Source organism: Ovis canadensis, chromosome 3, assembly GCF_042477335.2.
Source record: "Ovis canadensis isolate MfBH-ARS-UI-01 breed Bighorn chromosome 3, ARS-UI_OviCan_v2, whole genome shotgun sequence".
Taxonomy (NCBI): domain Eukaryota; kingdom Metazoa; phylum Chordata; class Mammalia; order Artiodactyla; family Bovidae; genus Ovis; species Ovis canadensis.
The window spans coordinates 135,476,288-135,494,013 of NC_091247.1; the positions used below are offsets into that span (position 1 = coordinate 135,476,288).

Genomic DNA, 17,726 nt, shown 5'->3' on the forward strand with positions numbered 1-17,726 from the left:
GTCTCAGCTTTGTGAACCTTTCTTCGCCCAGCTGAGCCTCCCTGTTGGTCAGCGGTTCCCACTAGGCTCACAGCCATGGAGACGTGTCCTGCGGAATCGTCTTTGCTCTGTCTCTCTTCAGCTCTGCACAGTGAATGTTTGACGAGTTCATTGATTGTTCCTTCCAATCTGTTTCTCCTCACTGTCTTCCCCTACAGCATAGTCCGGAAAGCCAATGTAGTGTGGCCTTTTCTTCCCTCTAAGACACAAGGCAAGGTTCAGGATTCTGCACATGTCTTCCTCTCATAATAAATAACCAGCACCGTTCTCAAAACACATTGCTGGGCTTTTAGGTTGAAGGGTTGCCCCGCTTCCCCATTTCAAACGTTAAATCCAACGCCACTACTACTTCAATGCTTCTCTGAAACGTCTCTTTCGGTAGGAAACTTAACTCTTCGGAGGATGGCTCTCAAGTTGCTCCGATTATTGATATAAACCTTAAAAGAATAGTGTGTGTTACTTTCTTAAGGATATGAGCGGGGAGCAGTGAATTTGTTTTTGAAGATAGTGCTAGTAAAGTTGCTGGCGAACCGCTGCAACTAAACCCGGGAGCAGGTTGGATGAATCCCCGCTCCGCACCCCATACTGCCGCGCGCCCCTACCCGGGCACCTTGGGCTCCTTCCGGCGGAGACTACATTTCCCAGAGTGCCCCGCGGGCCAGGAAGGCGTGTGGAGCTGGGCCGCCTAGACCCCAGACTGAGGCAAGATGGCGGGTTCGCGGTGAGCAGCAGTCCAGGTAACCGCTGCCCTCTCCTTTTCCTGTCTAGGGGTCCCTAGAAACTCGGCGGGCCCAGAGGCTTATTGGCAAGTGTTGAGGTCTCCTATCTCCTATCCTACGGCAGGATAAAGCCTCTGGCATGACCAGACTCAGTCTGTCTTGCAGAAGGGCCGGCGTGTATCCTCGCGCTTCCTGTGGGAGCTGCGCTTCCTGTGGGAGCTACGCTCCAGGTGAAAGGTGTTAGTTCTGGTAGCCTGTTTCTCAAACCTCAGTCCCTCTCAGGCTCTCCGTAACCCTGTATTCTTCAGGGTTGAATTCCAGGCCAAGGGATATACCCTCTGAATTCTTTTTTTGAGGTGAACAATCTGATCCCTGGGTTTCAGACAGAATGTCGTTTGAAACGTTCTGTTCCTCAGTTCGTAGTCGGAAGATACGGGTTTGCGTTTCAACCATACCACCTATTAAGTAGTGGTAAAGTGGGCGGACAAACCATTTGACTTCTCTGAGCCTAGATTCTTAGCTTTTCAAGTGGAGATGCCTGCTTCCACACTTGTGAAAGAGCATATAATGTATAGGAAAATGGGTTGTAAACTGTAGAAAGGAACTCGGGAATGTCAATGCTAATTACTGACAGTGCAAGGAGTCAGCTGCATAGTTTAGCAACTAAGACTGATAAAGTACGATTTTATCACTGTGCGGGGATGGGGGTGTGGGGAATAGTCGTCGAATAGTTAGTTGCAAACGAGTGATGTATGTCATTTATTCCCAGCAGCCTGGAGTTGTTTTCCCCCTCTTACCGTGGAAGAAACTGAGAGGATTGCTTAATGACTTGCCCAAACTTTCCCGGTTTGTAAATGATTGACTCTGAAGCTCTTGGAAGCAAGTTATTTAAATTTTGTACTTTAATTAATTCATGAATCAAAATAAAGATACTTCTCATGATTAATATGAGAGTAAAATGAATGGTAGTGAAAGCACCTTGCAAAGGTAGAAATCTCATACATATATAAGAGGGTGACATTTTATTTGGGGCTTTAGGATAGGATGTTTATGTGTGTTTCTCTAAGTCAGTACTTAATAAGCCATGGCTGGGTCTTCTTGTTTAATACTTCATTTAATCAGAAGCAATACCATTGTAAGAGATGTAATAAGATCTTGTGTTTGGTGCCTGGGAAGTTGTACACAGACACATTAGCTTTATGAAAGGAGAATGCTCTGTATAGCATGTGTGACTGACTGTTTCTAAGAGTAATTACACATTGGCTGTGCACTCATTGAATGGAAATAACTATAACATCTGATGATGTTGCCCTTTGTCCTGTATTGCCTGGAAAGAGAAAGTTGTGTAAAAAGTTTTGCGTTAGTGTCTGTGGTTTTAGGTAGTGATCTTATTTTGCGGTGTTCAGTGTGTTGTTTCGCTTCAGTTTATCATAGGTAGCACTGGTTTCTCTTTATCTCTCATGCAGGGGTGAAGATTGTTATATCTAGAAGCAGATTTTGAAAGCAGTTTCTCTTCAAATCATCTTTATACCGCCTGATAAGCATTTTGATTCACCATGGCATTGGCAGCAGTAAAATGGGCAATATCAAGCAGAACTATCTTGAAACATTTATTTCCAATTCAAAGTAAGTTGGGTTTGTTTTTGTTTTAATGTTTAAGAGATTTTAAACTTTTTCAAATATTATATTATAATGTGTGTTCACTGAAGAAAATTTACAGTGTTTAGTTATTGTATATGCTTGCTATTATATAGGAGGTATATGTATTCCGCATATTGTATGATGTGGAAAGATCCTTATATAGAGAGGGGTGTATGTCAGACGGTATCTATTTTATGATCTAATTTGTGCATTTGAAAGATGATTGACCCATATGTGTATATCAACTTTTATAAATGAAGAGTAAAAGATGTGGACCAAGTAAGTTATCTTTGTAGACCGCAAGTGGGATTTAACTGAGGCCAAGTGAAGGACTAATAAAGAGGAACTTTTTCTGGTTTGAATCACTTATGTTTTCACATACCACTTTTTTTAAAAAAAGTGTTTATTTATTTACTTATTTATTTGGCTCTGCTGGGTCTTGATTGCTGCTCAGGCTTTTTCTCTAGTTGCAGAGGCCGGGGCTACTCTTTGTTTGGCGCTCGGGCTTCTTATTGAGGCGGCTTTTCTTGTGGAGCAAGCGCTCTAGGGCACTTGGCCTTCAGTAGTTGCGGCTCCTGGGCTCCAGAACATCGGCTCGATAGTCCTGGCTCTAGGGTTTAGTTGCTCCCTGGCAGGTGGGATCTTCTGCGACCAGGGATTGAACCCATGTCTCCTGTATTGGCAGGCAAATGCTTTATCACTGAGCCACCATGGAAGTCCTCACATACTACTTTTTCGGCAGTTCTTAAAATTCGCAAACAAGGGCCAGATGTACAATTCCATCTTACAAAGATGATTATGTTAATATTTTGGTGTATTCTTTTGTATTTTTTCTATGTAATTTAAAAAAAAAATGTAATTTCTTCCTTTTCTGAAGAAATATAGTGTAATATTTTCTCCAAAGCCTAGTAATACATGTTTGATAGTCAAAACCATGACCTATATAAATAAACAGGCAATTAAAATCTTATTTCCCAACCAGCCTTCTTTTCTCTTCCCTTTTCCTCTGTTTGTGAACTGCATTTTCCTATTTCTAAAGCAGACATGGTTAGAATGCTACAATAGGTTTTCTTTTTCATGTTTAGCTAGTCAGCCAACATTTTTACTCATCTCTGCCCAATCTTAATTTTGTTCATGTTCCTGTTGACTACCATTTGTAATTGAACGTTTCTATTGGAAGGGCTGATGCTAAAGCTGAAACTCCAATACTTGGGCCACCTCAAGGGAAGAGTTGACTCATTGGAAAAGACCCTGATGCTGGGAGGGATTGGGGGCAGGAGGAGAAGGGGACGACAGAGGATGAGATGGCTGGATGGCATCACCGACTCGATGGACATGAGTTTGAGTGAACTCCAGGAGTGATGGACAGGGAGGCCTGGTGTGCTGCGATTCATGGGGGTTGCAAAGAGCTGGATATGACTGAGCAACTGAACTGAACTGACTGAGTTAAGAGGAAAAGAGTTATTTGAAGACTAATGGGTAAAAAACTATATAAGTAAAAGTATAATAAAGTAAAGAGGAGGAGATTGCTAAGAGTCTTTAGATATACACTAAAATCAGTGAAAACAAAACTGCAGTCAGCCCTTGATTACCTGGGAGCATTTTTTGTTGTTGAGAACTTGGGGAGAGAGCTCTGCTGCAGTTAGTCTCTTTTTTGCTCTGATAGGAACTCAGCCCCAAGGCTGATGGGAAATCAGGCCTAATCAATTTTGACCTAGTCCATGTCCTGAAACAGCAGTTTGTCCTCACTCAGGTTAATCTGAAAACCAGTTAATCTGCCCATGGCAAAGTTAAAAATGTCTATGTAGACTTCACTAGTTGGGCTATCCCAGAAAATAACTCCATCATCAGTCATCCTAATAATCATTGACTACCTAACCTCTTGCATCCTGAAGCCCCTTATGCTACACAATTTGTATTATTACTAGTGAAGGTAACATATTATTATTACTGTTGTTATTGATATTTTATACAAAAGGGAAGGATGTTAAAAGATTAGAGGCAAAGCAGTTATTGGAAAATTCAATGAGCACAAATAAAAAGGCCTGCCTATACTCCGAAAGGAACATTTAAAACCCTCTGAAATATATAGTCACTGTGGAAATTTTACAGCTTTTAAGCACTTTAAGTCTTTTGATGTTTACAACTTTGAATTTTACAATAATTTACTTATCATGTGGTGGCATTCTCTTTCTGAAGATGAGGGTTCTCTGGCCCTCAGAAACTCAACCAAGTTGCACATCTGATGAATTAGAGCTAAGATCAAAACTGTGTCTTCTCAATATACTTTCTGCTATCCCATCTTTGTTGAAGTAATTTAAGATAATTCAGCATTTGAAAATGAATGGGACTATCAGCTTTTACAGATGGTATCATAATGCAGTTAAACTGTGTATGTCTGTGTGTGTGTGTGTGTGTGTATAAATATATACATAAAACAGGAGAAGTCCTTGAGATGTGGAGAACTGACTCTCATGGGAGATTCTTTTTGGCATATTGAGTTGCTTTGGATTGATTGATGTTAACTTTGGCATCATTCCTAATTATGCCTTTAGAACTTCTGATACTTAACCATATCTAGAATTTTTCTTTTGCTAAAATGTCAAATAAGTTTTTTAAGTATTAGTTATACAGAAGTTAACATTTCAGAGGTGGTTTAGCAGTCTCTTCTTTTTTATTAAGCATGATATGGGACACAGTAATAAGCAGGGTGTTCATTTAAGAATTTATTTAGACTCGTAGTTAAAGTAGACAACTATGGAAACTACGTGGAATAGAAGGTAGAATGTATGTGTCATGAGGGTACAAACAAATGTCTGTAAGTGCAGAGTAGAAATTGTGCAGTTTCTATTGAACTGAAAGTCTTGTCTTGAGTTTTCCCTCTTGCCTACCTACAGAATGGTAAATTCTCTCTGTCCTTCCTCTGCCACCCAACCCTCTTTTCTTTCAGCAAGCATGTAGATCACGTAGCTGGTTTGTGTTCAGAGAATACAAATGACTTTTAATACTAATCCATACATAGTTAAGATCCCCAACAGTGTCAAACAAACTAAAATACGTATAAATGATTTTTACATTACCTTCTGATTTGTCTTAATGAATACGCCTCTGTATTAGCACAGATAATGAAAATTAATAAATCTTTTGAAAGATGAGGTTATATTTATAATTCTTTGTATTTTTGTTATCTTTACATCAGTGGAATTGTGGGGGTCAACATTTTGCTGAAGAATCTTTTACGGTCTAGTGAGTTTTGTTAAGGTACTTTTTAATGTATTTGAGTAAGGATTTATATTTAGAACTCTTAAGTATATGCAATCCTTGGGGAAAGGAGAGGTATACAAAGATGGAAAATGCAACTTTGTTTGGACATCTTTGATACATATAAATAACTGGTGCATTGAAAAAAAAAAGAAGGACCACAGAGATGGTATAGCAATGTTGTATGGAGTGTTGGTTGCGGAGTATGCAAAATAGATAGCTCTTCTGTGATGGGGGTTGTCGGGCAGGGAGAAGGGAAGAATTTCATGGAAGAGTAGCATTTGACTTTTGAAAGATGAGTCGCATTTGAACCAAGTTGGGATGGCATTCCATACTGAGGAGCATAAGACTAGTTGAGAGAAGTTGATCTTTTCTACAGAAGATTTCAGAATTTTTTTTAACCGTACTGAATTACATTTTTCCTTTATATTTAAAAGAGTTATCATTTCTCTGGACGTAGAGAAACCTTTTACAAACTGTCAAAAAAATATGGCTTTTGAATTTGCTGCTGCTGCTGCTAAGTCACTTCAGTCGTGTCCGACTCTATGCAACCCCATAGACGGCAGCCCACTAGGCTCCTCTGTCCCTGGGATTCTCCAGGCAAGAACACTGGAGTGGGTTGCCATTTCCTTCTCCAATGCATGAAAGTGAAAAGTGAAAGTGAAGTCACTCAGTCGTGTCCAAGTCTTAGCGACCCCATGGACTGCAGCCTACCAGGCTCCTCCGTCCATGGCATTTTCCAGGCAAGAGTACTGGAGTGGGTGCCATTGCCTTCTCCATTTGAATTTGCAGGTATTCTTAAAAAAGGAAATGTCAGCATTTTGATTAAGAAAAGTTGATTTTGAACAGTTTAGTTTGTATTTTGTCACTTAAACACTCCTCTTTTGTGGACTGTGCACTCCAGTTGCACTAAAGTTTTTTATTTATTTATTTGACTGTGCTCCCTGGCTTGTAGGATCTTAATTCCCTGACTAGGGATCAAACCCAGCCCCTGGCAGTGAATGCACTGAGTTCTAAACACTGGACCACCAGGGAATTCCCAACACTATAAAGTTTTATGTTCTTTTGTTGGCACTTTTTATTACCTCTTTAAGGAACGTTGTCGGAGAAGGCAGTGGCATCCCATTCCAGTACTCTTGCCTGGAAAATCCCATGAACAGAGGAGCCTGGTAGGCTGCAGTCCATGGGGTCGCTAAGAGTTGGACACGACTGGGAGACTTCATGTTCACTTTTCACTTTCACGCATTGGAGAAGGAAATGGCAACCCACTCCAGTGCTCTTGCCTGGAGAATCCCAGGGAGGGCGGAGCCTGGTGGGCTGCCGTCTATGGGGTTGCACAGAGTCGGACACGACTGAAGTGACTTAGCAGCAGCAGCAGCAAGGAACGTTGTACTTATCCACTAATAGCTCCAGTTTACTGCTTCATCCTTCAGGACACCCTAAAGATCATCTCCGCTGGAAAAGTGTTCTTGAACCTGTACTCCTGTTTTGTAGCTTGTCGGTGTGCCCCTTCTACTCCCAATCCTTCTGTGCTAACAGGGCTTATCTTTGTATTGGAGTTGTTTGTTTACGTGTCCCTCTTTCACCTGATTTGAACCTTTTTTGAGGGCAGGATCTTAACTTGCTGAATCCTTAGCTCCAAGTACAACCCTGTTTCATAGTGAATATAGTAAATATTGGTTGAATGGGTAAACCAAACTTTACATTTGTGTGAGAGTATATGCTCAAATGAACTAAATCCATTTTACTGTTTGGGGTTTTTACAGACGGAGCCTTATATTGTGTTGGTCACAAATCTACGTATTCTTCTCTTCCAGATGACTATAATTGGTATGTATTGAAATCTAATTGGAAAAAAAGAAATGAGTCTATTAGCTCTAACTGAAATGATTGTTTTATTTCTTGTTTTGGTACTTCTGTTTTCTTTTCTGATTATTCTTTCTTTAATTTTGTTAAAAAAAAAATTTCAGTGATCTTATTTACCCAGTGTCTGGACTTATAAATGTTTTAAATAAAAATCATTTATCATTGTGTTTCGGTGAATACTTCATTTGTTCTAAGACAGATGTGCTGATAGAAATGCTGTCTTTTCTTCCTGAAGCATTCTTTAGTTTTTTTGAGAAGTTAATTACTTTTATGATTTTCTCTTAGAGTTCATATCTGTTAGCTTAAACAATTATATATCTTTTCTTTTGTTGATATTGAATAATCCTAAATTGCAAATATTTAATTTAACCACAAATTATTTGGTACTTTCTCAGTTCTAGTCAGTATGCTAAGAACTAGGAATAGCATATGAATGGAATGTTGTCCTTTATAGCAGGACAACATTCTGTCCTGCTATTCTGTCCTGTTCTGTCCTACGTGCAGAAGCTACAGTATTTTTTTTCTTAAGTTACTTTTATTTAATTATTTATTTTTGGCTATGCTGGGTCTTTGTTGATTTGTCTGGGCATTCTCTACCTGCAGTGAGCAGGGCCTTCATTGCTGTGTGCCAGCTTCTCATCTTGGCAGCTTCTCTTGTGGAGCACGGGCTCTAGGCATGGGGGACTCAGTTGTTGGAGCTACGGGGCTCTAGAGCACGTGGGCTTCCGTAGTTGTGGTGCAGTGGGCTTAGTTGCTTCGTGGTATCTGGGATCTTCCCGGACCAAGGATCAAACCCCCATCACCTGCATTGGCAGACAGATTTTTTTTTTTATCACTGAAGAAGCAGGAAAGCCCCACAAAGTTGTTTTATTGTGAATTTTAGTAAAAATGTATTTTCATATCTCTTGACACCAGTTTTAATTGTAAATTTAGTGTTAGGATAGTGATGCAACAAGACTAGATAATAGGTGCCACTTTTTGAACCTGAAAAGATTGAATCTTACATGTTTTGCATTATGCCAAGGGCGCTTGGAGAAATGCTGATCTAGAAAAAGTGTTCAACTACAATCTTTATGATTGGAAATTCAGGTGATCCTTTACTTGGAAGATTATGTATTTTGCTGATCTTCAGCTTTAATAATTCAAGTAATCTTATAGCTTTTTGAAAGTAGCTTTTAGATAAGGAAAGGAAGTTCTATTAATAGTGATGAGTGAACATGAAGATCTCTTCCAAAGATTTGGAGAACAAACTAACAAAACAAGTAATTTGGAGGATAATAGATAAAATCATGGGTAATGGGTTTGTTGTGGTAGTTAAATTGACATACTTTGTGGGATGACCTGAATTGTCTCCTGTGATATGGGTACCGCCTTTGCCAGTCCAGTGACATGGCATTTTTCAGGGATTGGTGATTAACAGATTTCAGCTCTAATACTCATTTTGCCTTGAATACAGTATAAATTTGTCTCTGAAACGTTCATTCTTCTTTTTTTTTTTTAAGCAAAGTAGAGCTTGCTCTGACATCTGATGCCAGGACAATAGTATGCTATCACCCTTCTGTGGACATTCCATATGAACACACAAAAGTATGTATAAGCAGATCTCTTATGATTTTTAATTTGCTGTTGAAAATACACTTCTTTACAGTGTCCAAAGAGAAGGGAATTGTTTGATTTTCTTTATTTGATGTTGATCGTCTTTTGGCTTTTTTATCTTACTGTTTTGATGTTTCTCTTCCTCTTTCTCTAAAGATTTTTTTCAATACACAATGTGAACCATTTAAACACAATTATGGCATCAATTTTCTTGCCTAAAATTTGGCGGATTACTGACTAGGGATCAAACACACTTGGTATAAATTTTAAAAACACATTGTGCCGTGCTACTGTATATTGCAGTCTAATAGATTATGAAAAGTTTGTATTTTAGAGTGCCGTTTCATAACTTTTATATTGTGTTGGTTCTGATCATCCTTTTAATGTTTGGTGAATTCCTTTTTTTGGTTAGTTTTTTCTAATGGGCCAACATGGGCATAATTTTAAGTGGCCTAGTTTAAGTAATGTTTTCCATATTTCTTCAAAAGCAGAGCAGTAGATAAAGGAGGCTTTGTTTTTACTTTAATACAATTTATTTAACTTGACCCAAGTCTTTATTTATTATTTTATGTACGAATTGCTTTCTCTTTTTTCTTTAAGCCTTCTTCTATTATATTTGGTAATATTTGATTTGCTTTTTGAGGTAAAATTACTTAAGTAATTCATCATATGATGCATCTAGTGGTAGCTGTTTTTAAAAATCAATTAAGGCTAGAGTACTGATTTGATAGAACAAATTAATGTTAGTTTGCTATTTTGTATTCTTTTTTAAATTTCATCATTTTGTCTGCCTACTTTGTATTCTAGCTAGATATCATAGGCAGTAATTTTGTACCTTTTCTGTTTCATTTCTTTGAACAGTTTTTAGAAAACAGGTAAAGTCACTGACTTTTGGCCTGTAACCTCTAGCTCATACTGTATTGTGTCTTCTCCCATTTTTATTTTGTATTATTTTTCTGGTTATGTGCTTTATTCCTGTGTTAGCAGTTATACTAAAAAGCCCAAGATTGTGTGGTCTTTTCTCACTATCCAGACTCTCATCTCCATATAGCTCTTTGCATCCCTGAATCTGAGACTTTTCCTATCCTTCCCAACTCTTAAAATGTCTACATTTTATTAAAACTTACTGTCTTTATAAAGTCTCTCAGAACCTTAACTTCTTCTAGAACGTTGCCTTTGCCTTCTAACTCTTAAACTTGGCTGTACCCTGGCCCCATTGCTTCCTTAGCACTCTTAAGTAGTTATGCTTTCTCTCCTAAAGCCTTTTACTACTGAGCCTAGAGATAGAATAGATGTCCCTGTGGCTCTTCACTGTCATATCCAGATCATCTTTCTTCCTCCCTAACAGTTTCCGGCTTTGTAGTTTGGATCATTAAATCATGTTATCTACTTATCTTTTTTTTTTTTGCTGTCATCCTTCAGTTCACTTCTCATCCTCCCTTCCCCATCCCTCCACTCTTCTTTGAAGATTTTAAATGTACTTTCACACTCACCAACACTGTTTGTATCCTAATTCTTTGTTATTTCAGTGTCCGTGTAGATGATCTGTCTACTACCCCAGCCTCTGACTTCTTGACCTTTTATCCCTACAGCGCCCCCCACTGCCATGGTTGTTCCTGCTACTGTGCTGTGCTTAGTCACTCAGCGGTGTCCGATTCTTTGCAACCCCATGGACTGTAGCCTGCCAGGTCCTCTGTCCATGGGGATTCTTCAGGCAAGAATACTAGAGTGGAAAAAAAAAAAAAAGAATACTAGAGTGGGCTGGCCGTTCTCTTCTCCAAGGGGTCTTCCCAACCCAGGGATCAGACCCAGGTCTCCCATATTGCAGGTGGATTCTCTATCATCTAAGCCTCCAGGGAAGCCCATGGTAGTTTTCTAGAGAGGTTTTAATCACAAATAATTCTTACTCCCAATCTAGATGTTTAAGAATTCCATTAGTATGCTACCAACTCGTCCTAGTTTCCCAGCTCCAAGAATTATTTATTCCCTCATTAAGACCTCCATCGACTGATGGAACCATGTTTTCGCAGTCCTTTACATATCTCATACATTCTCCTTGCCTGGGATCGATTCCATGGTTGTCCTCATCATCACTCCCTTGCGTACGTACCCGTCTCCGTTTCTCTTTTTGTTGCCCTTCCTTTATCAGTTGTCTCCTCTCCAGTGTCCTCAGTATCCCTCTCTCTCGTCTAGGAGATCACTCCTGTGAGGTCACACATAATCCCTCTACACAGTGGATTCTCTGCTGTTCTTTAAGGTAGATACTTAGGAAGCTCCTGCCTCAGGGCCCATGAGGTTACTGCTTCCTCTGCCTGAATGACTTCCCCAAAAAATCCTGTAGTTATTCCCTCTCCTTGAGATCTTTCCTTATTTGTTACCTAGGGAGACCTTCCTTGGCCACTGCATTTAAAGTAGTACCCCTGCCCCTGGAGTCCCTGTTGTCCTTCTTTGCTTTGCTTTTCTCAATAGCATTTATCATTTCTGGCACAATGGATGTTTTCCTGCTATTCTGTGTATCTCCCTTCGTTAAAATGTAAGCTCCATGAGGACAGGGCCTTGTCTGTTTTGTTCTATTTTTTGCTATATTATCAGCACCTGGAAAACCTTTGTACTTGGTTGGTGCACAATAAATATATGTTGATCAACTAAATAAATTGGGTCCTCTCCATGATTTTCTGTTCTAAAGCTAAGAGATACAAATTTGTAGAAGCTTGGAAATTTTTTGTTTCTCAAGTAATTACAGATTGGACTTTATTTACAATAGGAAACATTCTTGAAAATACGTTGTTGTTAAAATATGTTCTTTTTGAATCTAGATTTACAGATTTCACAAAGTGTATAGCATTAAATAACTGTATTTAAACATAACTTAACATTTAGATTTGATTTTCTTTTCTCAAGGAAGTAGCTGCAACTTTGTTCTGTGCTGTGCTTAGTTGCTCAGTCATGTCCAACTCTTTGTGACCCCAAGGACTAATTGTAGCCTGCTAGGCTCCTCTCTGTCCATGGGGATTCTCTAGGCAAGAATGCTGAAGTGGGTTGCCATGCCCTTTCTCCAGGGGCTCTTCCCAACCCAGGAATCAAACCAGGGTCTCTTGCATTGCAGGTGGATTCTTTACCATCTGAGCTACCAGGGAAGCATACAAAGATCATGGTCATATGCAGAAATACCTACTGACACTGACTTTAAGAAAATTAAAATGATTTATATCCTTGGTTTTCTGGTAACTTGAGTTTGCATCTAGATGTTGATTATATTCCAAATATCCAGGTAAAAAGATCCTTCTTTCTGTTTCGGCCAGGTATAAGTCTCATTAAAACTAAAAATGTTTTTCTAGAATTTATACTTCTAGTTTAGGAAAATAAAGCTTTTAAACCAGGGACAGAAAAATAATGATTTGGAAAAATAAAGTAAAAATGTAAGTATTAGGCAATTCTTTTTAGTGGTTGATTTAGTGGAAAATTTCAAAAGTCAAATTTTTAAAATTCTTAAGGAAAACAAGGAAAATTCAAGATGACAGTTCTAAATGTTTTTTTTTTAAGTTGACATGCAGTTTTAGTTTTTCCTTTTTACTGAAATATTCATGTACCCTTTCTTTGAAATTTGATCAGGGAGATCAAGTGCAACCTAAAAGTCAGTTCTGAGTCTGTGGAGGCTTTTGGTTTAGATTTCGAGGGAGCCATTAATTCTAATATCTTTTTTCTGTGTGCCTGGGAAAGAAAATGTTTTTAATTATACAAAGCAGAGAGAATTTGTGATATATTAGAATTGAGCCTGTTTGGGAATAGGAAGAGAGACAATGAACATTTATTAACTTGAAAGTAGCTGATAATATTTAAAACATTTGATCTTTAGTAACAAGTACAGTAACCTAAGGGGCTTCTCAGATGGCTCATCGGTAAAGAATCCACCTGCTAAGCAGGAGACTCAGCTTTATCCCTAGGTTGGGAAGATCTCTCTGAAGAAGGAAATGGGGGGATTCAGCTTTATCCCTAGGTTGGGAAGATCTCTCTGAAGAAGGAAATGGTGATTCATTTCAGTATTGCCTGGGGAATCCTATGGACTGAGGAACCTGGCGGGCTACAGTCCATGGGTCACAATAAGTCAGGAATGACTTAGTGACTAAAAACAATAACAACACAATAACCTAAAGGAGAGAAAACTATAGGCTCTAATCTAGTGTTTGCTGGTATCTTTCAGAGCCTGATAGTAACTTGCAAAGACATATGTTAATATTTCATTCTATATGTAAGAGATGACCTTATAAAATTACTTTAAATATTTAAGGAACACTTCTTTAAAAAAAAATTAAGTAATACTTTTTTCCTGTTTGAGGCCTTAAAAGAAATATTAGTAGTTTGTTCAAGTCACTCAGCCGTGTCTGACTCTTTGCAACCCCGTGAACTGCAGCATGCCAGGCTTCCTTCCCTGTCCTTCACTATCTCCTGGAGTTTGCTTAGTTTCATGTCCATTGAGTCAGTAATGCTGTCTAACCATCTCATCCTCTGCTGCTCCCTTCTCCTTTTGCCTTCAATCTTTCCCAGCATCATGGTCTTTCCAACGAGTCAGTTCTTCGAGTCAGGTGGCCAAAGGATTGGAGCTTCAGCTTCAGCATCAGTCCTTCTGATGAATATTCAGGGTTGATTTCCTTTTAGGATTGATTGGTTTGATTTCCTTGCAGTCCAAGGGACTCTCAGGAGTCTTCTCTAGCACCACAGTTTGAAAGCATCAATTCTTCAGCTCTTAGACTTCTTTATGGTCCCAACTCTCACATCAAACCTATATTAAGTAGGTAATTACTCCTCAGATTTTACAGAAAGGAAATTAAGAGCTTAAATAACTTTTCCAAGGTCACAGAGTTAGTAGTTATTGACCAAAGCCCAAATTCTTCACCTCTTCATTATACTTTCTCCTTATTCCCTCCCACACTAAGGAAGTGGTTCCTTATTTCTACCTATGTCAAATTGTTGTACTTAGTTCTCAGTGGTTAAGTGATGTCTGACAGTTTGCAACCCCATGAACTACGGCCTGTCATGCTCCTCTGTCCATGGAATTTCCCAGGCAGGAATACTGGAGTGGGTTGTCATTTCCTTCTCCAGAGGATTTTCTTGACCCAGGGATTGAACCTGCATCTCCTGCATTTCAGACAGATTCTTTACCACTGAACCACGAAAATTGAAACTGTGAAAGCTTTTTATAATCTTAATTTCTCAGGGTCCTTTTTTTAAGATTACCTGTTTATTGTGTGTTTTTACCTACTTTGCTTTACTTGTAATGTTTTTTATTCCTTCTAGAACTCGTTCTGCACTCTATGACAAGGCTCTAACTTGGCTCCTGTTTTATTTTTCACTAATGTCTTTGTTATTTTGCATTTCTGTAGTACTTACTCAGTTGCACCACCATCATGTACTTACAGATTGCTTTTTTAAATGGCTTTATTTTTTCATGTACATAAGCAATAAATATGAATATATGCTCTAACATTTAATACAGTGGTAGAATGTAGTAGTTGTCATTAATAGAAATTCAAGGTTTCATTGTGTTGTAATACATATATAAGGTATTTGTAAAGCTCATATATGTTTTCAGTTCATTCACTTAGTCCTGTCTGACTCTTTGTGACCCCATGGACCGCAGCACACCAGGCTTCCTTGTCCATCACCAACTCCTTAGCTTGCTCAAACTCATGTCTATTGAGTCGGTGATGCCATCCAACCATCTCATCCTCTGTCGTCCCCGTCTCCTCCCACCTTCAGTTTTTCCCAACATCAGGGTCTTTTCATGAGTCAGCTCTTAGCATCAGGTGGCCAAAGTATTGGAGTTTCAGCTTCAGCATCAGTCCTTCCAGTGATTATTCAGGACTGATTTCCTTTAGGATGGACTGGTTGGATCTCCTTACAGTCCAAGGGACTCTTAAGAGTCTTCGCCAACGCCACAGTTCAAAAGCATCAATTCTTCGGCGCTCAGCTTTCTTTATAGTCCAACTCTCACATCCATACACGATGCTGGAAAAACCATAGCTTTGACTAGATGGACCTTTGTCAGCAAAGTAATGTCTCTGCTTTTCAATATACTGTGTAGGTTGGTCATGGCTTTTCTTCCAAGGAGCAAGCGTCTTTTATATATGTTATATATAAATATATATGTGTTTTATATATGTTATATATATAATATACATATATGTTATTTTATATGTTATATTTTTTATAAAACTAATATAATGTTACAATCTTGTGTTATATGTCATATTGCTTAATATTTAAAATATGGGTAAGCTGACTTTCCAAGGCACTGATTTTTAAGAGCTTTAGTCAGCCACTGTTGCTGATGGGCATATGCTATCTTACTAGTGTTGGGAAGAAATGAGATTTTTTTTTTAGTAATTAACGTCTTTGGGGAAAAAAACTACTCAAATTATTATAAAGCATCATTTAATGCCAGTGCAGTCACCTAAAGTGAAAATATTGAAAAATTTTCCTCTTTCTTTTGGATATAAGAAATGTCATTTTCAATTAACTGTTTTTCATTGTATCTCACTTTAATGTTAGAGACTGTAGACACTGTAATTTTTCTTTTTTGCCTGAGCCATGTGGTATGTGCCTGACCAGGGATCAAGCTCGAGCCCCCTGCAGTGGAAGCATCAAATTTTAGCCACTGGACCATCAGGGAAGTCCTGAGACTATAAACTTTTAAGTTAAAAAGTAAAATGGACACAATTTATAGTTTTGAGAAATAGAGACTAAAGTAATAAGTACTTTATTATTGGGGGAAGATAAATTTAAATAATAACTTTATTATTGGAAAGGAAACCCAGAACTTGATATGAGAAGAAAAGTATTTCTGGGGACTTCCCTGATGGTCCAGTGGCTAGGGCTTTGTGCTTCCACTGCAGAGGGCACAGCTTCAATCCCTAGTTGGGGAACTAAGATCCCATATGCCATGCCTGGTGTAGCCAAAAGTAAATTCTGATACGCTAACGGATAGTGCAACTCAGTGAAACCGTTCTGGTGACTTATCTACCTTGAGATACTGTGGTGGTAATTATTTTACCGTCAACTCAATCAGATGCTGGCTAACATTCCTACATGCTGATGTTCACTGCTGTTTGTTTTGTAGCCTATCCCTCGGCCAGATCCAGTGCATAACAATGAAGAAACACATGATCTAGTACTGAAAACCAGATTAGAAGAAAAAAGTGAGCAGTTAGAGCAAGGACCCATGATAGAACAACTCAGTAAAATGTTCTTTACTACTAAGCACCGTTGGTATCCTCGTGGACAGTAAGTGGGTTTTTTTCTTCTTCATCTCTCACTGAACACTAAAGAAATAACACAACTTTCTTTCTGTTAACAGCCTTCTGAGGTTGTACTTTGCCTGAAGGGGTTAACACCCAGTATGTTCACCTACTGAATTGTGCTTTTAAATCTACATAAGTGTAGTTAAAATGAAAGTATACTTCTTTTCTTCCTTTATTTTAGTGGGAGAGTTTAATCAAAGCTTTCAGGGAATCTTGGAGGGGTTCTTAAAATTTTTTCTGTTTTGTGATACAGTCATTTAAAGTATTGTTTTTATTCATTGTCCTTAGAATATTTCTAACTAGATAATCTGTGCAAAGTTTTAAATTCATTATAACAAAGCACAGCTCTTTTCCACTCAAAAAGAGCCTCTCTCTCCCTTAATAATCTTTCTGTAATGATATTTCTGCATCAGTTTCCAAGGGAAAAAAATCTATGATTTTTTTTTGCCACTGTAGTGTCTAAGTTAAAACAATATTTGTTTTTAATTTATTGAAACATAATTGGCCTACAATGTTATATTAGTTTGAGGTATACCTTAAACTAGTGATTCAGTATTTTTATAGGTTTTACCCCATTTAAAATTAATACAAAATAATGGCTATATTTTCCTGTGTTGTGCAATATATCCGTGTTGCTTGTTTACTTTATACATAGTAATTTGTGTTTCTTAATCTCACAGTCCTACCTCACATCTCTCCCTTCTCCCCACTGGTTACCACTAGTGTGTTCTCTATGTGAGTCCGTTTCTGTTTTGTTACATATGTGTGCATGCTAAGTCACTTCAGTCGTGACCAACTCTTTGCAACCCCATGGACTGTAGCCCGCCAGGCTCCTCTGTCCTCCAGGGGATTCTCCAGGCAAGAATACTGGAGTGGGTTGCCATGCCCTCCTCCAGGGAATCTTCCTGACCCAGGATCACACCTGCATCTCTTATGTCTCCTGCACTGGCAGCTGGATTCTTTACCACTAGTGCCACCTGGGAAGCCCATTTTGTTATATACATTTGTTTTATTTTTTAGATTCCACATATAGGTGATAAGATAGAGTAGTTGTCTTTCTCTGTCTGACCTATTTAACTAAACATAATACTGGAAAATTCCTGGTTGTCTAGTGGTTAGGACTCCATGCTTTCATTGCCAAGGACATGGATTCAGTCCCTGATTGGGAACTGAGATTCCACAAGCTGCTGTATGTGGCAAATAAATATATTACATCTTCTTTATCCATCTGTCTCTTGACTACCGTAAGTATCTTTCAGTTCCTTTACCTATTCTATGTCCCCTTCCTTGATTTTTCTCTCTTATT

At 38.5% G+C, this 17,726-nt stretch overlaps 1 protein-coding gene across 4 annotated transcripts in view; it reads left to right on the top strand.

Annotated features, from left to right (window-relative positions):
• The first annotated feature begins 312 nt into the window (after positions 1–312).
• Positions 313–17,726, top strand: part of MRPL42 (mitochondrial ribosomal protein L42) — a 30,307-nt gene continuing 12,893 nt past the window's right edge. The window contains exons 1-6 of one of the 4 annotated variants that reach the window (XM_069584189.1): positions 313–776; positions 1,528–1,604; positions 2,225–2,384; positions 7,427–7,490; positions 9,029–9,113; positions 16,240–16,403. In XM_069584189.1, the coding sequence (XP_069440290.1) occupies positions 2,315–2,384; positions 7,427–7,490; positions 9,029–9,113; positions 16,240–16,403 (383 nt within the window). In that variant the 5' untranslated portion in view covers positions 313–776; positions 1,528–1,604; positions 2,225–2,314. Of the gene's footprint in view, positions 777–1,527; positions 1,638–2,224; positions 2,385–7,426; positions 7,491–9,028; positions 9,114–16,239; positions 16,404–17,726 lie in introns of all 4 variants that reach the window. The other 3 variants (XM_069584190.1, XM_069584188.1, XM_069584191.1) reach the window with 3 other exon arrangements.